The sequence below is a fragment of the Macrobrachium nipponense genome, chromosome 12 (assembly GCF_015104395.2).
Source record: "Macrobrachium nipponense isolate FS-2020 chromosome 12, ASM1510439v2, whole genome shotgun sequence".
NCBI lineage: Eukaryota > Metazoa > Arthropoda > Malacostraca > Decapoda > Palaemonidae > Macrobrachium > Macrobrachium nipponense.
The window spans coordinates 22393857-22416689 of record NC_087205.1 but is presented as its reverse complement, the minus strand read 5'-3'; the positions used below and the strand labels follow the sequence as shown (position 1 = coordinate 22416689).

Sequence of the window (22833 nt, the reverse complement as noted above, 5' to 3'; positions counted from 1 at the left end):
TGGTTCGGAAGAGTTAGTGTCTCATTTCGGCACTGCTTTTCTCAAGAAGAGAGCGCTTTTCTGCAACTTTACAGCTAGGTCTGTTTCTACATCGCAGAAAGCGGAGCTTCTCTTTGCGCCTCTTTCGAGCCATCTCTTCCCCCAGGCTTATGGTAAAGGACCTGGCAGTGAGCCTACAGGAGAAAGGCTACCCAGGACCTCTTGGCCCAGTCTTCAAGACGTCCCGCAGTCCCTACCACATCGTCTTTTTGACTTTTTGGACACCACCTAGGAAGGTTAAACCCTTTCGTGGCGCTCCTCCCTCGAGAGCTGCTCCTCGAGGAGAGGGCTTGCAAGAGGAAGAGGTTCCTTCAAACCTAAATCCTCTAAGTGAGAATATAGTCCTTCAGATGCCGGTCGGAGCCAGGCTAAAGTCCTTTGCGGGGGCGTGGAGAGAGAGAGAGAGATACAGATGCGTGGTCCCTCAAGATAGTGGAACAGGGGTACAAGATCCCCTTTTTGGATCCTCCTCCTCTATCCACAACTCCCACAGATCTTTCCCCGTCATACCAAAAGGGGAAACGTCAGGTTTCTTTTAGATCTTTTAGATCAAATGATCAGAAAAGAGCGGTGGAAACAGGTCTTAGACCTGGGGTCACCAGGATATTACAATAGACTTTTCCTGGTACCAAAGCAGTCGTCGGGGTGGCGTCCAGTCTTGGACGTAAGCAGCCTGAATCTTTTCATAGAAAAGAAAAAAATTCAAGATGGAAACGCCTCAGTCGGTTCTAGGAGCCTTAAGACCGCCGCGACTGGATGGTGTCCTTGGACCTACAGACGCATACTTTCACGTGCCTATCCACCCTCTTTCAAGAAAGTTTCTGAGGTTTATGTTAAGGGACAAAGTTTGGCAATTCCGAGCCCTTTGTTTCGGTTTAAGCACGGCTCCGATGGTATTTACCATGCTCATGAAGAACGTAGCGAGATGGTTACATTCTGCAGGAATAAGAGTGTCCCTGTATTTCGACGATTGGCTTTATCAGAGCATCGTCAGAAGAGAGGTGTCCTGAAGGACCTTCACTTCACGTTAGCCTTGGCGAGGTCCCTGGGACTTCTGGTCAACCTCGAAAAGTCGTGCATCTGACCCCAACACAGTCCATCGTGTATCTGGGATTCAGATGGATTCAGTGGCTTTTTCGAGCGTTTCCGTCCCAGGAACGACAGCTGCAAGGCTTAGAGAGAGTTTTGGCCTTCCTGGGGAAGGAAGCTTGCTCGGCGAGGGAGTGGATGAGTCTGCTGGGGACCATTTCCTCGATGGAAAAGTTTGTTTCCTTTCCCTGGGAAGACTACACCATCAGGCCTCTCCAGTTTTTCTTAGCAGAAGAATGGAGAGTCAAAGAGGATCTGGATGCGACCTTTATGATCACCAAATCGTGAAGAACCATCTAAAATGGTGGTTAGATCCTCTGAAGTTTCGAGAGGGTTGTCCCTAAAGCTTCTGAGCCCCGACCTAGTGTTGTTTTCGACGCCTCGGTGTCGGGATGGGGAGCAACACTAGGAGAGGAAGAAGTGTCAGGCACCTGGAGGGGGAACAGGTGTCCTGGCACATCAATGTGAAGAACTAGCGGCGGTTTTTCCTGGCGCTACAGTTCTTCCAGCAAAAGGTTGCAGAGAAGTTGTCCAAGTCAACTCGGACAACACCACGGCCCTTGCGTACCTAAAGAATCAGGGAGGTACACACTCCCGTCCTCTATTTACTTAGCGCAGGGAGATTCTGCTGTGGGCAGATGCGAGGCGAATCAAGATCCTGACGAGATTTATCGCAGGAGTCCAGAAACGTCAGAGCAGACCTTCTCAGCCGACAGGATCAGATCCTGCCGACGGAATGGACGTTGCACCAGGGACGTCTGTCGAGAGCTATGGAGACTGTGGGGACGTCCTTTAGGTCGACCTATTTGCGACTTCGAGGGACGAAGAGGTTGCCTCTTTATTGTCCCCTGTGTTGGATTAAGCCGGGAGCAGTCGCTATAGACGCTATGCTCTGGGACTGGACGAACCTGGACCTGTATGCCTTCCCGCCATTCAGTCATGGGGGAAGTAGTAAGGAAGTTCGCGGCATCGGAGGGGACGAGGTTGACCCTGATCGCCCCGATGTGGCCCGCAAGGAATGGTTCACGAGGTAATGTCCTTCATCATAGACTTTCCGAGGACGTTGCCCTGGAGGAAAGATCTACTCAGACAGCCCCACTTCGCAAGATATCACCGAAACCTCTCCGCTCTGGGTCTGACTGCGTTCAGACTATCGAAAGTTGGCCAGAGCGAGAGGTTTTTCTAAAGCAGCTGCGAAAGCGATCGCCAACGCAAGGAGGACTTCCTCGAGAGCTGTTTTACCAGTCGAAGTGGGCTTCCTTCAGGGCATGGTGTAGAAAGGAGGGAATGTTTCTCTTCCACTACCTCTGTGAGCCAGATAGCCGATTTCCTGCTATTTTTAAGAAATGTGCAGAAGCTGGCAGTCCCGACCATCAAGGGATATAAGAGTATGTTGTCAGCAGTCTTCCGACACAGAGGCCTAGACCTTACTGACAACAGAGATCTTCACGATCTCCTGAGATCATTTGAGACTACTAAGATACCTCAGGCGAGGCCTCCTTCTTGGAATTTAGATTAGTCCTTAGACTGTTGATGTCGAGTCCTTTCGAGCCTCTCCATGAAGCGTCTCTTAGGAACTTGACGAAGAAGGCTCTTTTCTAACTGCTCTGGCGACGGCGAAGAGAGTTAGCGAAATTCAAGCCATTTGTAAGCGAGTGGGCTTCAAAGGTGACAATGCGGTCTGCTCTTTGAGTCCCACTTTCTTAGCAAAAAATGAAAACCCACCCGTCTAACCCTTGGCCAAGGAGCTTTGAAATTAAGGGTATGACAAGCCTTGTGGGCCAAGAACCTGAGAGAGCCCTGTGCCCTGTCAGGGCTCTAAAGTTTTATGTCCACAAAGACAAAGGAGGTCGAGGTCCCATCAGATAATCTGTGGTGTTCGGTTAAACGGCCCGATATACCAATTATCCAAGAATGCTTTGGCGTTCTTTGAGGGGACGTGATTAAAGAGGCTCATTCGTCTTACCAGAAGACCGATTTTGAGCCTCTTGCGAGTGAAGCTCACGAGGTCAGAGCTGTCGCAACCTTGCTTGCCTTCCAAAGGACATGTCGATCAAGGACATCCTTGACGCCACCTTTTGGAGGAGCAATTCAGTATTCGCCTCACACTACTTGAGAGATGTGAGAACGATATACGAGGACTGTTGTTCTCTTGGGCCATACATTTCTGCAGACACAGTCTTGGGGCTGAAGGTAGCTCTCTCCCTATCCCTTAGTTAGGTTTAGGTTAGTTTTTAGTTGTGTGTTTTTTGGTTGGTGAGTCTTTGGTGAAGACCTCCCATCTCTTAGCTTAGTGTTCAGGGGGTCTTGGATAGTTGGTCAGGTGGTGGTCAGTTGCTTCGTTGCCCTCATATGTATGGCTCTATGCTCTTGTCACGTTGAGGTCACGTCCCCGTTGACAGAACATCCAGAGCGCACCAGCACTACAGGTCTCCACCTGGCTGGCAACTCTGATTAAGCACAAGCAGGCTTAAGTGACAGTAATCACAGAGTCTACTTTGCTAACAGGTGAGGAACCAAGGTGTACATCATCTACTTAATTTAAGTTTCCTACAAATCCTATTCTGTCTCTTCCCACCATCCGAAGGTGGGATTCAGCTATATATATCTGTCAGGTAAGTTTCATGAACAAAATGTTATTGTTTATAATCAATTAAGTTGTTCATACTTACCTGGTCAGATATATATTAATTAGTGCCCACCCACCTCCTCCCACAGGACAGTGGCACTGATAAAATATGAATAGAAAATGGGAATGGTTCCTGATATCCGCTCCCCCTCCCAGCGGCGGTGGAATGGGTACTACCACCTGGCCGCCCACTGCGTGTGCCGCGAGTTTTGAAATTCTGTCGGACTTCGGAGAATACAGCTATATATATATCTGCCAGGTAAGTATGAACAAACTTAATTGTATTATAACAATAACATTTTCAAGGAAGTTTTTTAATCCAATATGGCATCGTCCGCCTCTGGTCCCTTTCATAACCAGCATTGATCCAACGTCCTTCCCAAACCTTCCCAGCGCTCATATGAACAATACAGGCGGTCCCCGGGTTACGACGGTTTCTGGCTTACGACGTTCCGAGGTTATGACGCTTTTTCTTAAATATTCAATGGAAAAATCCGTCCTGGGTTACGACGTTTGTTCCGAGGTTACGACGCTCCGAGTTAACGACGCTTTTAAAAAACGCATACTATGATAAAAATCCTTTATAGTTTAGCACAGTATATTAATAAAAATAAGTTTCTGGTTAGATTACAACAAAAATTTTGAGATTATGATGATTTTCGACACTTTTTATGTTGTATTTTTCTATGTTTTTTAGTGACGCCTCATATGCGGAACTAGTTTCCGAGCGAATGAATACATACTAGTTTACATATAACAGTCCAAAAGCGCAAATAATGAAAAAATCATTGCTTGTTTCCAGTAATAAGAACAAAACGAAGTTTCTGGTTAGATTACAACGCAAATTCCAAGTATCCAAAGAGAGACATTATCCAGTAATTTGATCAGAGAGAGAGAGAAGAGAGAGAGAGAGAGAGAGAGAGAGAGAGAGAGAGAGAGAGAGAGAGAGTAGGCGTCTTCCGACGCTCCGAGTTAAGGACAGAGAAGTGTTCGTTTCGTTAAACGCCTCTGACTCATGCCAGTAAATGTTTTGTTGATACTAATAATATAAGCCTATTTAAAGATACGTTTTACTTTAATTAGTCTATATGATACGTAAATAGTAATCAACTGTTCTTGTAGCCCTCAAATATTGGCAAAATCGAAGTATCCAAAGAGAGACATTATCCAGTACGTAATTTGATCAGAGAGAGAGAGAGAGAGAGAGAGAGAGAGAGAGAGAGAGAGAGAGAGAGAGAGAGAGAGAGAGAGAGAGAGAGAGAGACGCTTTGGCAACAATGGTCTCGGGGGTTTTTATAGCTTCCTTCTGCTTGATGATCGTGGATATTGTAGAAGGATTTCGACCATACTCGTTTGCCAAATCGACGATACGAACGCCACGTTCATGCTTTGCTATAATTTCATGTTTTGCTTCCATCGAAATCATTTTCTTGGGTTTTTTCTTATCACCTGCTTTGTCTTTAGCTTTGAGACCCATGGTTAATAATAAATAGACAAAATAACACGAAATAGGCGCCAAATACAACGAACTAAACAACGACGTGTTAACATGCAGCAACCAAACAAACAAACGACTGAACGCCATTTATCGGTCGCCTATACAACAACACTCATCGCAAATCGTATCTCAAATATTTCGTTGTATATCAAAGCTTGTATTTTTCGCAATTTTCTGTTGTATCTCAAAACATTCGTATATTAGGGCAATCGTATGTCAAGTTTCCAATGTAATTTGATCAGAGAGAGAGAGAGAGAGAGAGAGAGAGAGACGAGAGAGAGAGAGAGAGAGAGAGAGAGAGAGAGAGAGAGAGAGAGACGCTTTGGCAACAATGGTCTCGGGGATTGACGTAACGTTTATTTTCTGAACAGATAGGACAGAGAAGTGTTCGTTTCATTAAACGGCCTCTGACTCATGGCAGGAAATGTTTTGTTGATACTAATATATAAGCCTATTTAAAGATACTTTTACTTTATTAGTCTATATGATACGTAAATAGTAATCAGCTGTTCTTGTAGCCCTCAGATTTTGCAAATCACCTACCAGGTTGTACATAAACTTCAAGAATGTAGTGTCAACCAGAGGATTCAATAGTTTTTACCTTCAAGAACCAGCATTCTTTTATGAAAATAACTCCAGGTTGTACATAAAACTACAGGAAACAACATGTAGTGTAACCAAAGGATTACAAGTAAGGTTTTTATAACTTTTTATTAGTTTAAGACATATTTCCAAGCGTCGTTCCGGCTTACGACGATTTTCGGCTTACGACGCGTCTCAAGACGGACCCCCGTCGTAACCCGGGACTGCCTGTATAGCATATAGGAGAAACAACCAATTGGGCTAGCTGATCCAGTTTTGGCCCCATGGATCCACCCTCCGAAAAAGTACTTTAACACGTCCTGACACTGGAGATGGGCACCAGTCACATCTAGCCATGCGCAGTTCAAACATATCTCCATGACACTTTCGAATTATTTACTTAAAACACCAAAAATGTAGAAGATTGACGCCATCTCGATGTTTGCGGAGTCACTTGTGTTAATAAACTTTCCATTTCATGTGATAAATCAGCACACCACTTGTACCCATAGACGCTGGGGCACTTTCTTCACAACAATCGTAAACAATGACATCAACCGTCTGGCACATCTAAGGAAACTCACGATTTTCAGTAGAAAGAAGAAGAAGTGTGCACTAGATAATTATTTAAATAAATAGTTAAACATCAACATAAGGTCATGAATTGCATAATATTTTTTACATATTCATGATTATTAATTTGAAAATATTTGATGTTGAAAAAGTAACTAGATTCCTGACTCAAATATCAACAGTTTTGCTGTGAACAGTACCTACGGTGTTGTTCACGCACTCCCATTGTGTATCAGTGTTGCTTATTGGTATGTGCTTACCCTTCAAACTGGGTATAAGACTTACACAAAACTGGGAAATAAGCTATATTGCATATCTATTTGTAGTATGTATACATATTAGAACAATTTTATCATTATTGCATTACTATGACAACTAGAATTCACGGAAACAGTTTGTAAATGCATCAGCGTATGTGTGAAGCTCCACTGAATAGGCAACGCTGAATTTTGCCATCGTCTGCTCGGCAATAACAAGGGTAGAAATATTGGATTGTATCTAATTTAGAAATATGTAATTTTTCAGGGTTAATTTGGTTGCAAAAAAGTGATAGTAGAATGAATTAAAATAAACATTTTGAATTAACATAAAGTAAAGTTAAACTAAATAATGAGTAAAGTAAACAATTAAGGGAATAAAGTTTTGCACCTCATAAACAGTGTAGTTGTGTGCTGCCCGCAACTGTGTTTGTGGAGTGAGTGCTTAGGAACCAAGCAGAGGGGTGCAGTAGTATTATTCAGCTTAACTGAGTAAGGAACTTACCTGTGAGCTGGACCTGCCATCTTTTTGGATTCACTAGAATCGGCTAATTGTGATCAAAGGTGATAGAAAAGTGGGAATAGTCTGCCATAATCATTATTGAAATTTTATTTGAAGTAGCCTACTTTATTTCTGTTTAGAAATACTAGGCTTATTGTCTTATGTAAATTATAGGCTAACCTTGTAATCAGTGCACTAGCTGAGCTTATAGGGTGTTTCTCCAAGAGCCACTAATTTCCAAACGTTCATGTTCGAAAGATTTACAGCTGTTAGTTTTGATACAGAATTCAGAAGAATGAACTCTATCATTGCCATACTTTATATGAGGATGTCCAGAGACTGAATCGCTTTACATAACTTAAACCTCTTAGACCTATCCCTTTACAGAGCGTAAACCTCTAATACCTATCCTTTTACAGGATAAGATGATATCTTAAAGTGTCCTTCAACATTAAATTAAAAGTGAAGATATATCCTGATTAGACTAGACATAATGTAGGAAGGCTTTGTAAATTGTTTTATCCATGTTTTATCATTAAATCATAAGTTTGTTAGCACTCCAGCCGCCTGGTGTAATATTTTATAAATCGAGCTCATGTGATGCATTTTCCCTATTGTTTCTCTACTCATTGTATGAGCTCATGTTTTAAATTATTGTTTCATCAGGTTTTAGCCAATGAAACATCATATCCAAGTTTGTGCATTTTTTTCAGACTCCTCCATCTTTTTGTTTATGGTGACTTTTAGTATAGTACAGGTGCAGCTTTAGTTGGTGAGGGTAGAAGCATTTAATAGGAAGTATACTTTTGAGAGCATCGTGAACCGTCAATTTTGGAGAAAACAATTTATTAAAGGAGCCAGGTTATGCAAACAAAATGGGTGGATCTAGATGTTAGCTAACGAGTACTAGAGTATCACATGCAGGATAAAGCAGCCATAGTTGGGTTAGGATATATTCTTTGAGTTTCTGTGTTTGCAGTTTATTGGAAATGTTCATTTAATGCCTTACTGATAAACATTCTTTATATATTTTTCCAGCTAGATACATAATGGACATCTGCCAACACTGAAATGTCGCGAAGGGAATCTGGTCCCCAGAGGGGATCAGGAGGAGCAGGAGGTGGGGGAGCGGCAGCTCCCGCGGCAGCAGCAGCTGCCAATGGTGGTGGTGCAGCTAATGGAGGAGGTGATGTGGGAAATGAATCTCAAGCATCTTCCCCAAGTGAAGATTGCAAGTTTGTGAATGCCTCCCATGCTGAAGCTGTAAGTTTTGGCAGAGGACTACAGATAATTTATCTGATCTTTGGATTTTCAATGAAGCCAGTGTATGTCATGTAGTATTATGAAATGCCCTGTAGCTTATAATACTGCATATTGTTAAAGTTCTTTAGTACTCTAGGGTATTTGCTTGATTATAGTACTAAGCTCTTGTCATATTTTGAGAATCTATTATTGTTCTACCTATATTAACGATAGATCATTTTCTTTACTTGTGCAAAAATGATTTCATTGTTGTTTGTTCAAGTGGTGCATACATATAAAATCACACATCAAAAGGTTCTACCTGACTTTGGTAAGATTTAGTTACACCCCTAACCTAATGTGGATGATGACCAGGAGTGGGTGCTTTTTAACAATACAGTTTGCAAGAGAGCCAGTCAGGGCTACTCATTGATGTGTATTTGTCCTTTATGTAGCAATTCCACCATCATCTATGATTGCAATCTGCCTTAATGTAGGCATTACATAAGGATCTTTGTAGCATCCCTTCGACCTCTAGCTGCAAACCCCTTGCATTCCTTTTACTACACTTCCATTCATATTCTTTCTTCCATCTGACTTTCCACCCTCTAGCAGTTGTTTCGTAGTGCAACTGCAAGGTTTTCCCCCCTGTTAAACCATTGTAGCCTTTTATTCTAAATTTCCAGTTCAGTGCTGAATGACCTCTTAGGTCCCAGCCCTTGGTCTTTGGTCCTAAATTGTATATATATTGTGTATTCTATAATCTGTCTTAATGCAAGCATCTTTATATGAAAAAATATACAGTACGTACTTCCTTCAAATAAAATCATCTGTTAATGAATATGCTATACATGTAATATGAAATAAGGACATGATGTGTTCTTGCTATTTATTCCAGTGTACTACTGTGCAAAATCCTTCTTTTATAGGTCCTGGGTGGTCTCAATGAATTGAGGAAGAGTGGTCATTTCTGTGATGTCACTTTGTGTGTTGATGGGCAAACTTTTCCAGTTCATCGATCAGTGTTAGCTTCATTTAGCGCATATTTTAAGGTATATATCATTGCAGTTTTTGTTCCCTTTTCTGTATGTTCTGAATTTTAAACGAGATTCTTCATTGAAACAAAACTTTCCCATTAATAAATTAACTTACAGCTGAAGGGTGAAACAGAACACTATAGAAATGAAATTCTATTGTGCTACAAATAATTACATATGCTAGATGTCCAGTTACTGTTTCTTGGTAAATGATTACTCATGGATATACAAGAGTTCTCTTGATCTCATATTAATAGGCTTTCCTCGTTAGCATTCGTACCTATTACTGATTACAGTAATACCTCGAACATAAGCAAGATTTGGTCCCAGAACCCCTCACGCAAGTTGAGGATTCGCATAAGTATGGTACAGTCACTAAAAATGTCAGTGAATGCTTGTTTGCATATAAGAAACTTACCGAGTAATTGCATAGCTATAGTTTCCATGCATGTGGCAGCCTAATTGTAAAAAATCGCAGTAGCTTTTCTATTGTTTTTGTGTAGGTGACTTGCCCCGCCCACTAGCGGGAACAATGGGATCCACAAAGCAGAATAGATCAGTTCGTTTCTGCTGGCCTCCAACGCAACACCGGGTGTACCCGTTGCTGAATAACCACTGGTTCCATGCAAACGTAAAAGCACCATACAAACAAACAAACAAACACCAGGTGTAAGCAGCAGCTTATTTTGCTTTTCATCAGTTTTATTAGTTCAGGTTTTTTTTAGCCTTTTTGGACATGAATATGTCAGACTCTAGCTCTTCCAGTATTGGTTATTGTAATGAAGGATGCAAGCCTAGACTTATGAAATCTTCATATAATTCATATACTATTTGTTCTAATTGTAGGGGGGCAAATGTGTAATAAAGAACAAACGTGATGAATACAAGGACTGGGATGGTAAGAAATGCAAGGTTTTGAAACCTCACCTGGATAAACTTGATAGGATGATGGATATATGAACCTGGCAAAGAATATTCCTCTGTTTCCCTCACTCAATGCGCTACCAATCAAGCTAGACCCTGCAAGACTTGACGAAGGTTCTGGGATAGAGGAAACATTAAGAAAAAATAATGCACAATATCTTGAGAGTTGCACAGAGCTGAAAAAAGAGCAAGTCATGTAGGTACTAGTGATGAGGGCAGTAGAAGTAAGATTCCACGAAAGCTCCAAGAAACTAAAACAAAAGAATGCTTCTTCTACGAAACTGAAGGAGGGGAGCTTAAAGAAGCCATGACAATCCCAGTGAATAGGCGAATAAATGAATGTGCCAAAGCACTCAATGATACAAAACTTCTTGCCAAACTAATGTAGGAGATGTCGTAGCCCAAGAAGTGAAATATCACCCTGGCTGTTTGGTGGCATTGTATAACCGAGAACGGGCATACCTTAAGGTGCTGGAGCAAGAAAAACCACAGGAACACTGGAAGGATGCATATCCAATTGCTTTCTCTGAACTAGTCACCTACATCTGCGAGATGAAAAATGTCAGTGAGAGGCCACTGATTTTCAAGCTTGCTGGTGTGACCTAGCTTTACAAGCAGAGGCTGGAACAGCTTGGTGTTGACTTGCCTGATGTTCATCCTACTCGACTCAAGGATCAGCTGCTTTTGTACATTCCACAACTGCAAGCTAATCGCCAAGGACAAGAAGTTCTGTTGGTTGTTGAAACTGATGCAGGTTCAATCCTATCAGAAGCATTCCGTTATGTGAAGCGATCCATCTAGCATAAAGGCCGCTGGGGTAATATAAGAACAAACATGCTCCATCAGAAATTCGAATTTCATGACAAAGACTTAGAACAGGCTGTGCCACCATCACTGCTTCAGTTTGTGTGCAATGATCGAAACATGGTGCAGACATAAAGTCCCAACTCCATCATGGAGCATCAAAATCAGACTTTGCTACATCACAACTTCTACAGTACAACTGCTTCACCAAATATAAGGAAGGAACGGATGTCCACAGGCATTCCAAGGACCGGGAGCCACATTTTGCAGTTTACAAGGGCCTGTATGTGTTTGCCAAGACAAGGAAGAGACAAATAATTGAAATGCTCCATGAGAATGGGCTCAGCATATCATATGACCGAGTCCTAGAAATCTCAACACAGTTAGGAGAAGCAGTTGTTGCACAGTATGTAGATGGAGTAATCTGTCCCCAGTCCTGAGAAAGAATTTGTTCTCAACTGGAGCAGTTGACAACATAAATCATAATCCAACTGCGACCACAGCTGAAACATCTTTACACGAGGTCAAAAAGGGTGAAAGGAATCAGAAGAGTGACAGGGACAAGCAAGACACCAGGAAACTGGCAAAGCTTCCTTCGTTACCCCAGCAACAAGACTGAACTGTTTCACTTCCTGGCCAAAAAGAAGTGTGAAGCAGAAACAACAAGCACAGTCATCGTCACAAAAGGAGAGGATGCCATTAGCAACACAGTGAAGTCTCAGGATGCTGTGTCACCATGTTGTCATGAAGAAGCTGACAGTCGAATATTTGTTCACGCTAGGGATGCAACGACTGACGGGAGCAAGTCTTTAATCATCAAGGCTAATGACACAGATGTGCTAGTCATAGCAATATCTGTACTGCCATCCTTCCAGAAACTAGGTCTTCAGGAAATGTGGATTGCCTTTGGCCAAGGAGCCCATATGCGATGGATTCCAGATTTTGTGACGATGAGGTAGTTTCTGCAGTTGGTCTTGAGAAAGCTAGAGGGATCCTCTACTTTCACGCATTCACTGGATGTGATATTGTATGTGCCTTCCGTGGGAAAGCGAAGAAATCTGCATGGCAAACTTGGAATGTATTTGATGATATTACTGAAACATTCATCAATCTCAGCCAGCATTCAACATTGATTTGTGATCTTGACATGCAGAGGCTGGAAAGATTCGTTGTCCTCATGTACAACAGATCAAGCGCAGGCACTGGTGTGGACGAAGCCAGACTAGATCTGTTTGCCTGCAAGCAGAGGCCACACAACTCAATTCCACCAACACAGGCAGCCCTCAGAGAACATGCAAAGCATGCAGCCTACCAGGCTGGGATCATCTGGGGCCAGGCAACCCGCTGTAATCCACACATGAGCAGTTCAGCTGAATGGGGGTGGACACAGAAAGGAGATGCATGGCAGATACTTTGGACAACACTACCACTGATTGCAGCAAGCTGTCTAGAATTGACAAAGTGCTCCTGTGAGAATGTTTGCAAAAGAAGAAGCAAGTGCTCTCAGGCAGAGCTTCCTTGCAAATCACTCTGCAGCGGCATATGTGAACAGTAGCAGATCGAGAAACAGCAGCATGGTATGCATAACTTTGAAAATGTACTAGCCGTGACAAAACTTATGTAAAGAAAGACAAACATCTTGGTGGTCATCTTGAGAAATATGTCTCAGAGTGCATTTTAAACAGAAATATAGTTCGGCAGGCTTCAAAACATAGGAATCCACACTTAGATCATGCAAATCGAACAACTGTCAAATATTTTCTAACGCAAAAACTCTACTTCGGGTGGTTATTTTGGCGGCCATCTTGAAAATGGCTGCCATCTTGGATTTTCAATTGGCCAATCTGGCAGATTTGATTAGTATAGCTTGGAGGACACTTGTGCCAAATTTGATGCTTGTATCATCATTTGCATGATTTTTCTGTTATCTGCCCCACTATTTCATGTGAATAAACTGAAGTTTCAGCCCAGGTGTGGTAGTTTTTTTTTTTTTTTTACAGTAAGGCAAAAAAAAAAAAAAAAAAATGGGGATTGTTTGGAAAAATTTAAATATTATTTAAACTAAATATTTGAAAGTTTTTTTTTATGTAAAACTGCAGTTTACATAGTTTTCAATACACCCAAATCATTAAAAGTAAGGTTTTATTAGGATTTTTTGAAGATTTTTGACAGTGTTCCGGCTTACAACGATTTTCGGCTAACGTGTCTCAAGAACGGAACCTCCGTCGTAAACCGGGAACTGCCTGTACTTGCCAAGTAATTACAGAATGGGAGCCCACCTGCTTCCCCTTGCAAGAACATGTGGCACAAACAAATTGCCTAGTTGTTGCTCTCTCCCATAATAGTGGACAGGGCTAGTTACCTACACCAAAAACAAAAGAATCGCTACTGCGGATTTCAAATTTTAGTTGCTGTACAAGTTAGAAACTATAGCTATGTAATTACTTGATAAGTATATACAATAAGTTATTTTGTTATAAAAATTTCATTTTTGTATGATAAATAAATGATTTACCTAATAATAAGTACTAATTTTCAAATACTATTAATATTAATAATAATAATAATAATAATAATAATAATAATAATAATAATAATAATACATAATAATATTTTGATAAAAGACCCTCTTTCAGGCAAATACTGTTGAAAAGAATGGCGGAATTTAGCGAGTTGATTTTTTATACTGTGTTTTCTATTTTCCTTACAATTTGCTTCTCAGGCTCCTGAAAAGCGAATTGTAAGGAAAATAGAAAAAATATATAAAATCAACTCACTTAATTCTGCCATTCTTTTTAGCAGAATAATAATAATAATAATAATATACTGCAATTACAAATTTATGCATTTCTATAGTCAATTATGTGAAATTGTAAACACAAATTTGTTCCGACACGGCATACAAACCTTCGGTCCTTTTACAATAGGAAGGTACTAGCGGCAGCTGGATAGGTCGTAAGCTTTCGAACAAGGGGTTCGGTAGTTAACTGCTTGTCCGACAGGCGCGCGCGCGCGACTGGGAGGTAAACAAACCACTTTTGCTTTCGGCCTCACAGCGAGTGGACGTGTGTGTTCGACGCTCTCTGCCCGCTTCTCGTCGTTTGCTTTCATGAGTATTTGGTTGTGTTTGTGTGTGAATCATATTGTAAGTACAATCATTTCCTCTCTTTTTCATCATTTGTGAATTGATCAATCATGGAATCTCCACGCCTCGCTACCCCCCGGAGATTATGCCCGGGTACCGAAGGGCGTAAATGCGGAAAGTTCCGCTCGTTCCCGGAAATTGGATCCACATATTTTTGTGCGCTCGGTGTCGGGGGCGCGAATGCACCCGAGCCGAGCCCTGTGAAGTATGTTGTAATTGGTCGGAGGCGCAGTGGGGCTTGTACGAAGGCAGGAAGAAGCGAAGGCCTGCAAAGGAGTCGTCGGAAAGCTCTCCCGCGACTCCTTTGGTTACGGACACTTCGTCTTCTTTCCTGCCGCCCGCTCAGCTCCCACGTTTGGCGCCTTCCCCTTCGGGGGGGTTTCTAGGTCCTTCTCCTCACCCGACCTGTCGAGTGTGGAGGAGGCGCTAGATACCCCGATGTCGAGTTGTACTCTGGTCCTCTATCCGTTCGTCTTCGCGCGAGCGGTAGAGGATCCTGCTAATCACCCGACCTTTGCTTCCTCAGGTGCGGTTGCCGCGAAGGACGACCTCGGACAGGTGTGGGCATCGTTGGGTCTGCAGGGCGTGCCGAGTGTCCGGTGCTGCTCTACCTCTCGCTGGCTCTGTGGCGGTCACGCATGCTACGGTAACGACCCCACCACCACGACCCTTTCAACGCCTGGCTATGCTTCACCTCCTCACCTGGTGTACACCCGCACGCGGGTCTCTGTCACACCAACTACATCCGGTTGCAGGGGCCAGTCGCCGTACCACGGGGAGGGTTGTGATGGCCGCCGCCGTGGGTTTGCCGTTGCTGCCGCGTACCGGACTTTCGTGGTGGCCCGAAGAGCTCGCCCTGGACCCTCCACCCCCCAGTAATCCAGAAATCGGATGTCTGGTGCCGCTGGTCCATCCCCTGGAACCTGCCCCTGTACAGCCTTGCCGTACCATGCCGTAACCTGCCCAGACCGCTGTTCACGGACGTGACGTTTGCCGACCACTGCTGCCGTTCCTGTACCTGCTCCTGCCGTCTCCACTGCTGTTCCTGTGATGCCTGCACCCTGCTGGACGTTGTTCCTGTTCCTGCGCCGCTGCTCCCGATGCCGATCTGTTTCGGACAGGTGCGTCCGGGCCCTGTTGCTTCGGCAACAGCAGCCCCGGCTCCGCCCTGGATGACAGATCTGACATCGGTCCTGAGGAGGTTGACGAAGAAGAAGAAGAAAGAAGAGGAGGAAGGGTGTCGTCGTCGTCTTCATCGTCTTCTTCGTCGTCGTCTGCCGCCTCTTCCCCTTCTTCTTCTAAGGCTCCCCCGCCTAAGAAGAAGAAGGTTGCCTCCCCCCCCCCCAAGAAGTCTCCTTCGGGAGCTTCTAAGGGCCCGTCTCGCTCCGGTGAGACGGGGGGTTCTTCCGCTGGTCACCCTGCTCCTTCGGGGGCAGGACCCGTCTCTTCTTCCGCAAGGAAGAAGACTACGGTGGGGACCAGAGGAGTGCCGGCTAACAACCCCGTCACTTCCTCACCTGGCTGTTATGTGGTTCGACCACGGCAGCAGGGTCCGTCTCGGCCTCTCGTTCGCGAGAGGTACCGAGTGTACGGTCGCCTGCCAGCGACCGTGCAGCTAGGAACCAGACCTCTGAGCCAGCTCAGCGTCAGGTTCACGGCACGGAGCGGAAGACTGGTGACAGCCGCTCACAATGCGACTCTCACCAGACCAGCTCTCGCTCTCGCGGCGAGCAGCTGGCTACCCTGGGCGGACGTGACGGTCCACGATCGGCCACGGGCTGAGGCTGGGTAAGGTTAGGTCCCCCCGTTCGCCGGCACCAGCCACAGCTGGTACCAGCGACGTGACGCGCCGTGAGGATACGCACCGGTCTCACCGTGACAGTGGAGCTCGCCGGTCGCCTGACCGTCACTCTCACAGAGAGCGATCGGGTACGGCGACCAGCACCAGCTCCTCTGACACACGAGACCGGGCCGCTGTTCTCGGTCCAGCCGTTCTCCACAGCGAGACGGCTCGACTAGGCCTGCAGCTCGATCGCCACCAGCGGTTGACGATCGCCTGCAGCCTTCCAAGCCCACTGGTTCTGCCAGCGAGCAGAGGAGGGAGCGTCAGGTCTGCCTCTCCCATACCTTCACCTCCTCGGGTTACACCGGGAGGGGCGAGGTATTGAGGAGTGATCGTGAGGGGTGCGCCCTCAGGATCCCACCACGTCGTCCTACGTACCCAGGCACGGTTCTCGGACCGGCCAGGTCGTATGCACAAGTGGCTGGAGAGACCGAGAGGGGTCTGTCGCTGTTCCTCCCCTCGAGGGAGAGGGTCTCGGGAGATGCTCCTGTTTGAGGGACTGGATGGTCCGACTCCGCAGGACGCAGTCACTCCTGAGATCCAGAGGAACTTTGCCGAGGTTATTGCGCTGATTCGTCAGCACAACGACCTCGCAGAAGGATCGCCGCTCCCACCCACCTCCGAGCCCACGTCCCGGCTCGAGTCGTTCTGGGGCCCGAAGAGGGAACCCAGACGACGGTGGGTTTTGCCGCGTTCCGAGCTTGCCGACTCAGTGCTGGACCAGGTAGAATCTCTTGTCTCCGGGCAAGACGGTTCTCTCAAGTCTGGCAGGTCGAGCAAGCTGCTTCCACCTCCTCTGCTGCGACAGCGGCGTTTTTACGTGCCATCTGAGGACCCGATGCCGCCCAAACAGGTGAACCCGGAGTTAGCCAGGCTGACTCCGGGTGTGTCTCTGCAGCAGCTCCTGTCCGAGAACCTATGGTTCTCAGCAGCAAGAGGCACTCGGACCTGGAATCTACTGCCATGGCAGACTTTCAGGCCGTCTCCTGGTTAGATCTGTGGTCCCTCACAGTATCTAAGGTCGCAGCCAACTCCGGGGGAACTTTCTCCCGAAGATGACTCGGCCTTTAGGAGACTTTGCCAGTCTGGGGAAGAGCCATCTCCTTCCTTGCCCACCAGACGGTGAACCTGTGGGCCAACCTGGTTCTCCGACGTAGGGACGCTGTCCTTACTCGGGTTTCCAGGGCGGCTGGGCGTGAAGCGGCATTGGGACTACGCAACGGACCTTTACGGAGTTCCAACGTCTCTTCTTCCCAGGAGAGATGGTGGACGCTGCGGTGGACAGACGGCGCACTGACAACAGTGACCGTCTGGTTCACCAGGCAGTCTCGAAGGCTTTCTGGGCAGCCTCGGACTGCGGCCAAGTCAAAGAGCTCGGCTAGCGCTTCCTCGTGGCTAAGACGGTAGCTGCGTCGAAGCCCGGGAAAGACTCTGTCTTCTTCGACTTCTACAAAGGGGAGCCGTAACCAGCCCTCCTCCCAGCCCTCCTCCTCCCGGGAGGCTCTGGGAAGAAATCGAAGAAAGGGGGGAAACGCTAGGGACGCGTTCCCGCCCCCTCACACCTGCTGCCGGAAGTGGGGGGTGTTCCTGGCCAGCCATTGGGCAACTTGGCAGCGCTACGGCGCCGAGACCTGGATTGTAGATGTCCTTCGGGAGGGATATCTATTACCCTTGGAATCTCGGCCACCCCACCCCTCACCTCCAACCCGGTCCAACAGCAGTCGTACGTTCCAGGGTCATCGAAGGACGTAGCATTGAGACAGGAGATCAAGACCATGCTGAGCAAGAGAGCTGTAGAAATCGTCACGGATCAGTCACCGGGCTTTTACAGTCGACTCTTCCTGGTGGAAAAGTCTACGGGAGGCTGGCGCCCAGTGATAGATCTCTCTCCTCTGAACCGGTTTGTTCGCCAGACCGGTTCACGATGGAGACGGCACGTTCCGTGCTCGACTCCATCAGGGAGAACGATTTCATGCTTTGTTCCGACACGGCATACAAACCTTCGGTCCTTTTACAATAGGAAGGTACTAGCGGCAGCTGGATAGGTCGTAAGCTTTCGAACAAGGGGTTCGGTAGTTAACTGCTTGTCCGACAGGCGCGCTACGCGCGTACTGGGAGGTAAACAAATCACTTTGCTTTCGGCCTGCTGGCGTGTGGACGTGTATCATCGCTCTCTGCCCGCTTCATCGTCGTTTGCTTTCGCATGATTGTGTTTTTCTTTTTCTAATTATCTAGTGAAACTGAATTGTAAGTACATCATTTCATTGAATTCAATTGTGAATTAAAGGATCTTGGTGTCACACGCCCTCGCGATTACCCGAGTGCCGGGACTGAAGGGCGTAAGTGCGGGAATTCATTTTCCCAGAAATGATCCTCGTATTGTGTATGCTCGGTGCCGAGGGCGGGAGCGCTCGCTCCGAGCGTAGATTGGGTTGGAAATGTGTAGATGAAAATCGTAAGTAAGTGCTCTTTTCATTTATATTTTTTTGACCTGTATGCCCGTTGCCGAACGAATGCGCTCGGCACGGAAACTTATTCAGTATGGAAGTGGAATCGCAAGTACAGTATTCTTTTTCATTTTCATATATTATTTTGATTGTAGCAATACTCATTTGGATCAGTTCCGAGCTTACCCGGAAATTGATCCTTCCCCCTTTTTATTTTGAATGAAGTGAAATCGCAAGTGCAGTTCTTTTTCATTTTCATTTTTATTGAGATTGCATTGTTTACTGGGATCAATGTTTCCGCTATCCCTCCCCGGGAATTGATCCTTCCCCTTTTTATTTGTATGAAGTGAAATCGCAAGCGCAGTAGTCTTTTCATTTTCATATATTTTTTTGATTGCATCAATTCATTATGGATCAAGGTTTCCAGAAACCCTTGATTCCATAAAAGGGTAACGGAATTGATCCTTTCACCCTTGCGCTCGGTACCTAGGGCGCAAATGCGCTCGATCCGAGCCCTTATTCATTGTGAAGTGAATCGTATGCAAGATGCATTTTCATTTTATTCCTTATTATTGATTGCATCAATATTTATTTGGTTCAAGTTCCGCTCAGTCAGGGAATTGATCCTTATGCCCTTGCATTCGGGCCGATGGCACGATTGCTCTCGGGCTCTTATATTGTTGTTGGGTACATGGGTACTGTGCGGGGTGGGGAACGAGAACCCCCCCCCCCCCCCCCCCCTCCCCCCCCCCCCCCCCCCCCCCCGCTCAGCTCCCACAGATGGCCCTTCCCTTGGGGGGGGGGGGGAGGTTATCGGCGTTCTTCTCCTCGCCCGATCCGTCGAGCGCGGGGGTGAGGGCGCTTGGTGCCCGATGTACAATTGTATTAGGGGTCTTCCACTCGTTCGGAGAGGGCTCACCCCCGCGCGAGGGGACTTCACTAATCGCTACTACTGTTATTTCCGCAGGTGCTACTGCCACGAGGGTGGACCTTGGTGAGGTATGGGCGTCCTTCCATTTGCAGGGCGTGCTAGTGTCCAGGGGCTGCGGTTCTATGTCTGGGGCCTACTGCGGTCACCCATGGAGTGGTGACCACGCAACCAGGTGACGACGTCCCTCCTCACCTGGTGTACTCGCCTCACGTGGTAACAGTCTTGCCTACAGCCGCTGTGAAGTGCCGTTCGCCGTACCGAGAGGGGGCGTGCCGCCGCCGCTCGTGGTTGCCGCGCTGCAGACGACCACACTTCCGCTGCCCTAGAGCTCGCCCCTGGACCTGCCGCCAGTACCAGGATGTTGCTGGCTGCTGCTCCACTTCCTGTGTTTTCCGTGCTGCCTACCGTACCTGCCGATTCTGGGCTGACTGTCCATGGCAGTGCTGCGCTGGCTGTCCTGCCGTTGCAGCGCTGGCTGTCCCTGCCGTTGCTGCGCTGGCTGTCCCTACCGATGCTGTGCTGGCTGTGCCTGCTGTGTTCCTGAGATGCCCATACCTGCTGATGTCGTCCTGTTCGTGGTGGTACTACCCCAGACTTTGGTCTGTCTGTACAGGTGCGTCCGGGCCCTGTGGCTTCGGCTACAGCAGAGCCCCCGGCTCCGCCCTGGATAGCAGATCTTAACGTCTGTCCTGAGGAAGCTGACCGAAGAAGAGGAGGAAGGTGTCGTCGTCGTCGTCTTCATCTTCTTCATCGTCGTCGCTGCCGCCTCTTCCCCTTCGACTTCTAAGGCTTCACAGCCGAGGAAGAAGAAGGTTGCCGTCCTCCCTCCTTAAGAAGTCTCCCTCGGGAGCTTCTCGGGACCCGTCTCACAAACCTCGGTGGGACGGGAGGGTTCCTTCCGCTGGTCCTCCTGCTCCTTCGGGAGCGGGGCCCCGTCTCTTCCTTCCGCAAGGCAAGGAGAGACTACGGGGACCAGAGGGGTACCTGGCTAACACCGGTACTTCCTCGCCTGGTGTCAGTTGGTTCTGCCACTGCATCAGGGTCCGTCTCGGGCCTCTCGTTCGCGGGAGGTACCGAGTGTACGGTCGTCTACGCGGACCGTGCAGACCAGGAACCAGACCTCTGAGTCCGCTCAGCGTCAGGTTCATGGCATCGGGCGGAAGACTGGTGACAGCCGCTTATGCGACTCTCACCAGACCAGCTCTCACTCTCGCGGCGAACAGCTGGCTACCCGGGGACGTGACGGTCCACGACCGACCACGGGCTGAGGCTGGGAAGAGGTCCTCCCGTTCGCCGGTGCCAGCCACGGCCGGAACCAGCGACGTGACGTGCCGTGAGGACAAGCACCGGTCTCACTGTGACAGGGGAGCCTGCAGGTCGCCTGACCGTCGCTCTCACAGAAAGCGACCGGGTACGGCAACCAGCACCAGCTCTTCTGACACTCGAGATCGGGGCCGCTGTGCTCAGTCCAGCCGTTCTCCACAGCGAGACGGTTCGACCAGGCCTGCAGCTCGATCGCCACCGCTGGTTGACGATCGCCTGCAGCCCTCCAAGCCTGCTGGTTCTGCCAGCGAGCAACGAGGGAGCGTCAGGTCTGCCTTTCCCGTACCTTCAACCTCCTCGGGTTACACCGGGAGGAGCGAGGTATTGAGGAGTGATCGTGAGGGGTGCGCCCCTCATGATCCCACCACAACGCCCTACGTGCTAGGCACGGTTCTTGGACCAGCCAGGACGTATGCGCAAGTGGATGGGGAAGACCGAGAGGGCTGTCGCTGTTCCCCCTTCTTAGGAGGAAGGTTCTCGGAATATGCTCTTGTTCGAAGGGCTTAACGGTCCCACTCTGCAAGATGCTGTGACTTCCGATCCAGAGGAACTTTGCCGAGGTTTTACGGGCGCTGATTCGTCTCAGCACAATGACCTCGGGGAAGGATCTCCCGCTCCCACCAGCAGAGCCACGTCCTCGGCTCGAGTCGTTTTGGGGCCCGAGAGGGAACCCAAATCGACGGTGGGTCTGCCGCGATCGGAGCTTGCCGACTGTGTTGAACCAGGTAGTCTCTCGTCTCCGGACAAGAAGGCTCTCTCAGTTCTGGACGGTCGAACAAGCTACTTCTCCTCCTCTACTGCGACAGAGGCGTTTCTACGTGTCTTCGGACACCGTATTTAAATACCCCTTCGGTCCTCCGGAGGTTTCGACCTCGATGAGGACTGGAATGAGTCGGAGCGGTATCGGCCTCTCTCCTGTCAGGTGTCGATCAGCCCACCCAGACGACGTTCACAGTGGCGGCAGACACTTACCTACAGTATGAGTTTCGTAACCCTCCTCGGGAAAGGAAAACGTTTTCTCCTGACGATTACGTTTTCCCAGGCTCTGAGAGGCCATCGCCGTAAGGCGATGGCTGCTCCTTTTCTTCTCCAACTGCTAGATCCGCTGGGAAGGCGAGCCAGTATCCAATTCCTCCCCCATTCCCTCTCTCCTTACGGCTACGAGGGAAAGGGGAGGGATCCTACAGAGATTTCTCTGTATCCCGATCCCCGTTAGGGGCTGCGCTACCGGGGGACCTTCGGGTCCTACCTGACGTAGCCCCGGTCATTGAGGAGGGATCCTGCCCCTTTCTCGATTTCTACGGGAATCGAGAGGACCACCAGCCGATTATCGTCTGACGAATTCGGTGGGGGGTTTCGCAGAGTGCTTAGAATTCTACGGAATTTCTAGCGCACTCAGAGTGTTCGAGTTTTTTTACGATCTCCAACACTTAGCGAGACCACGGTCCAAAGTGAGCGAGAATCCCCGATAATTGTTACACGATAATCGGGAACCTCGCTTATGCTCGAATTCCTGTAATTTCTAGCATTTGGAAGAAGACTGCTGCTGAAAGAAGAGTATCTCACAGTAGGCGCTTAACCTGGAATAGAGAAGAACGGACGGGAACTTCCAGTTTGGCTTGAACTATCGTCTTCGGTATTCTGTTCACCATTGAAGCTTTCCTTTGGGAAAGACTTCTCCTTCACTCTCTTCACTAGAGAACGAAGGCGGTCGATCTCCAATCCTTATTCTCATTCCTCGAGGGGAAAAGATTTTAGGATGGAGGTCGTGGTACAGAACCTACAAATATACTACGTATATTACCCTCGCGACATGATTCTTTAACAGTTGAATTGTCCGTGGGGTAGGCGCATACCGTAGTTACTCTACGGTTTGTGACCGAGACGAATTGTACTTAATTGAACTGCAACTCGGGGTTGCCTGCAACCTCCCAGCAGTTATCAGTTTCGATTTTAGATACTTGGTAT

At 47.5% G+C, this 22833-nt stretch overlaps 1 protein-coding gene across 1 annotated transcript in view; it reads left to right on the top strand.

Annotated features, from left to right (window-relative positions):
• Window positions 1-22833, top strand: part of LOC135224411 (kelch-like protein diablo) — a 163299-nt gene that overhangs the window by 4849 nt on the left and 135617 nt on the right. The window contains 2 exon segments of the mRNA XM_064263381.1: window positions 8212-8432; window positions 9341-9463. Coding sequence (XP_064119451.1) covers window positions 8241-8432; window positions 9341-9463 — 315 coding nt within the window. The 5' untranslated portion in view covers window positions 8212-8240.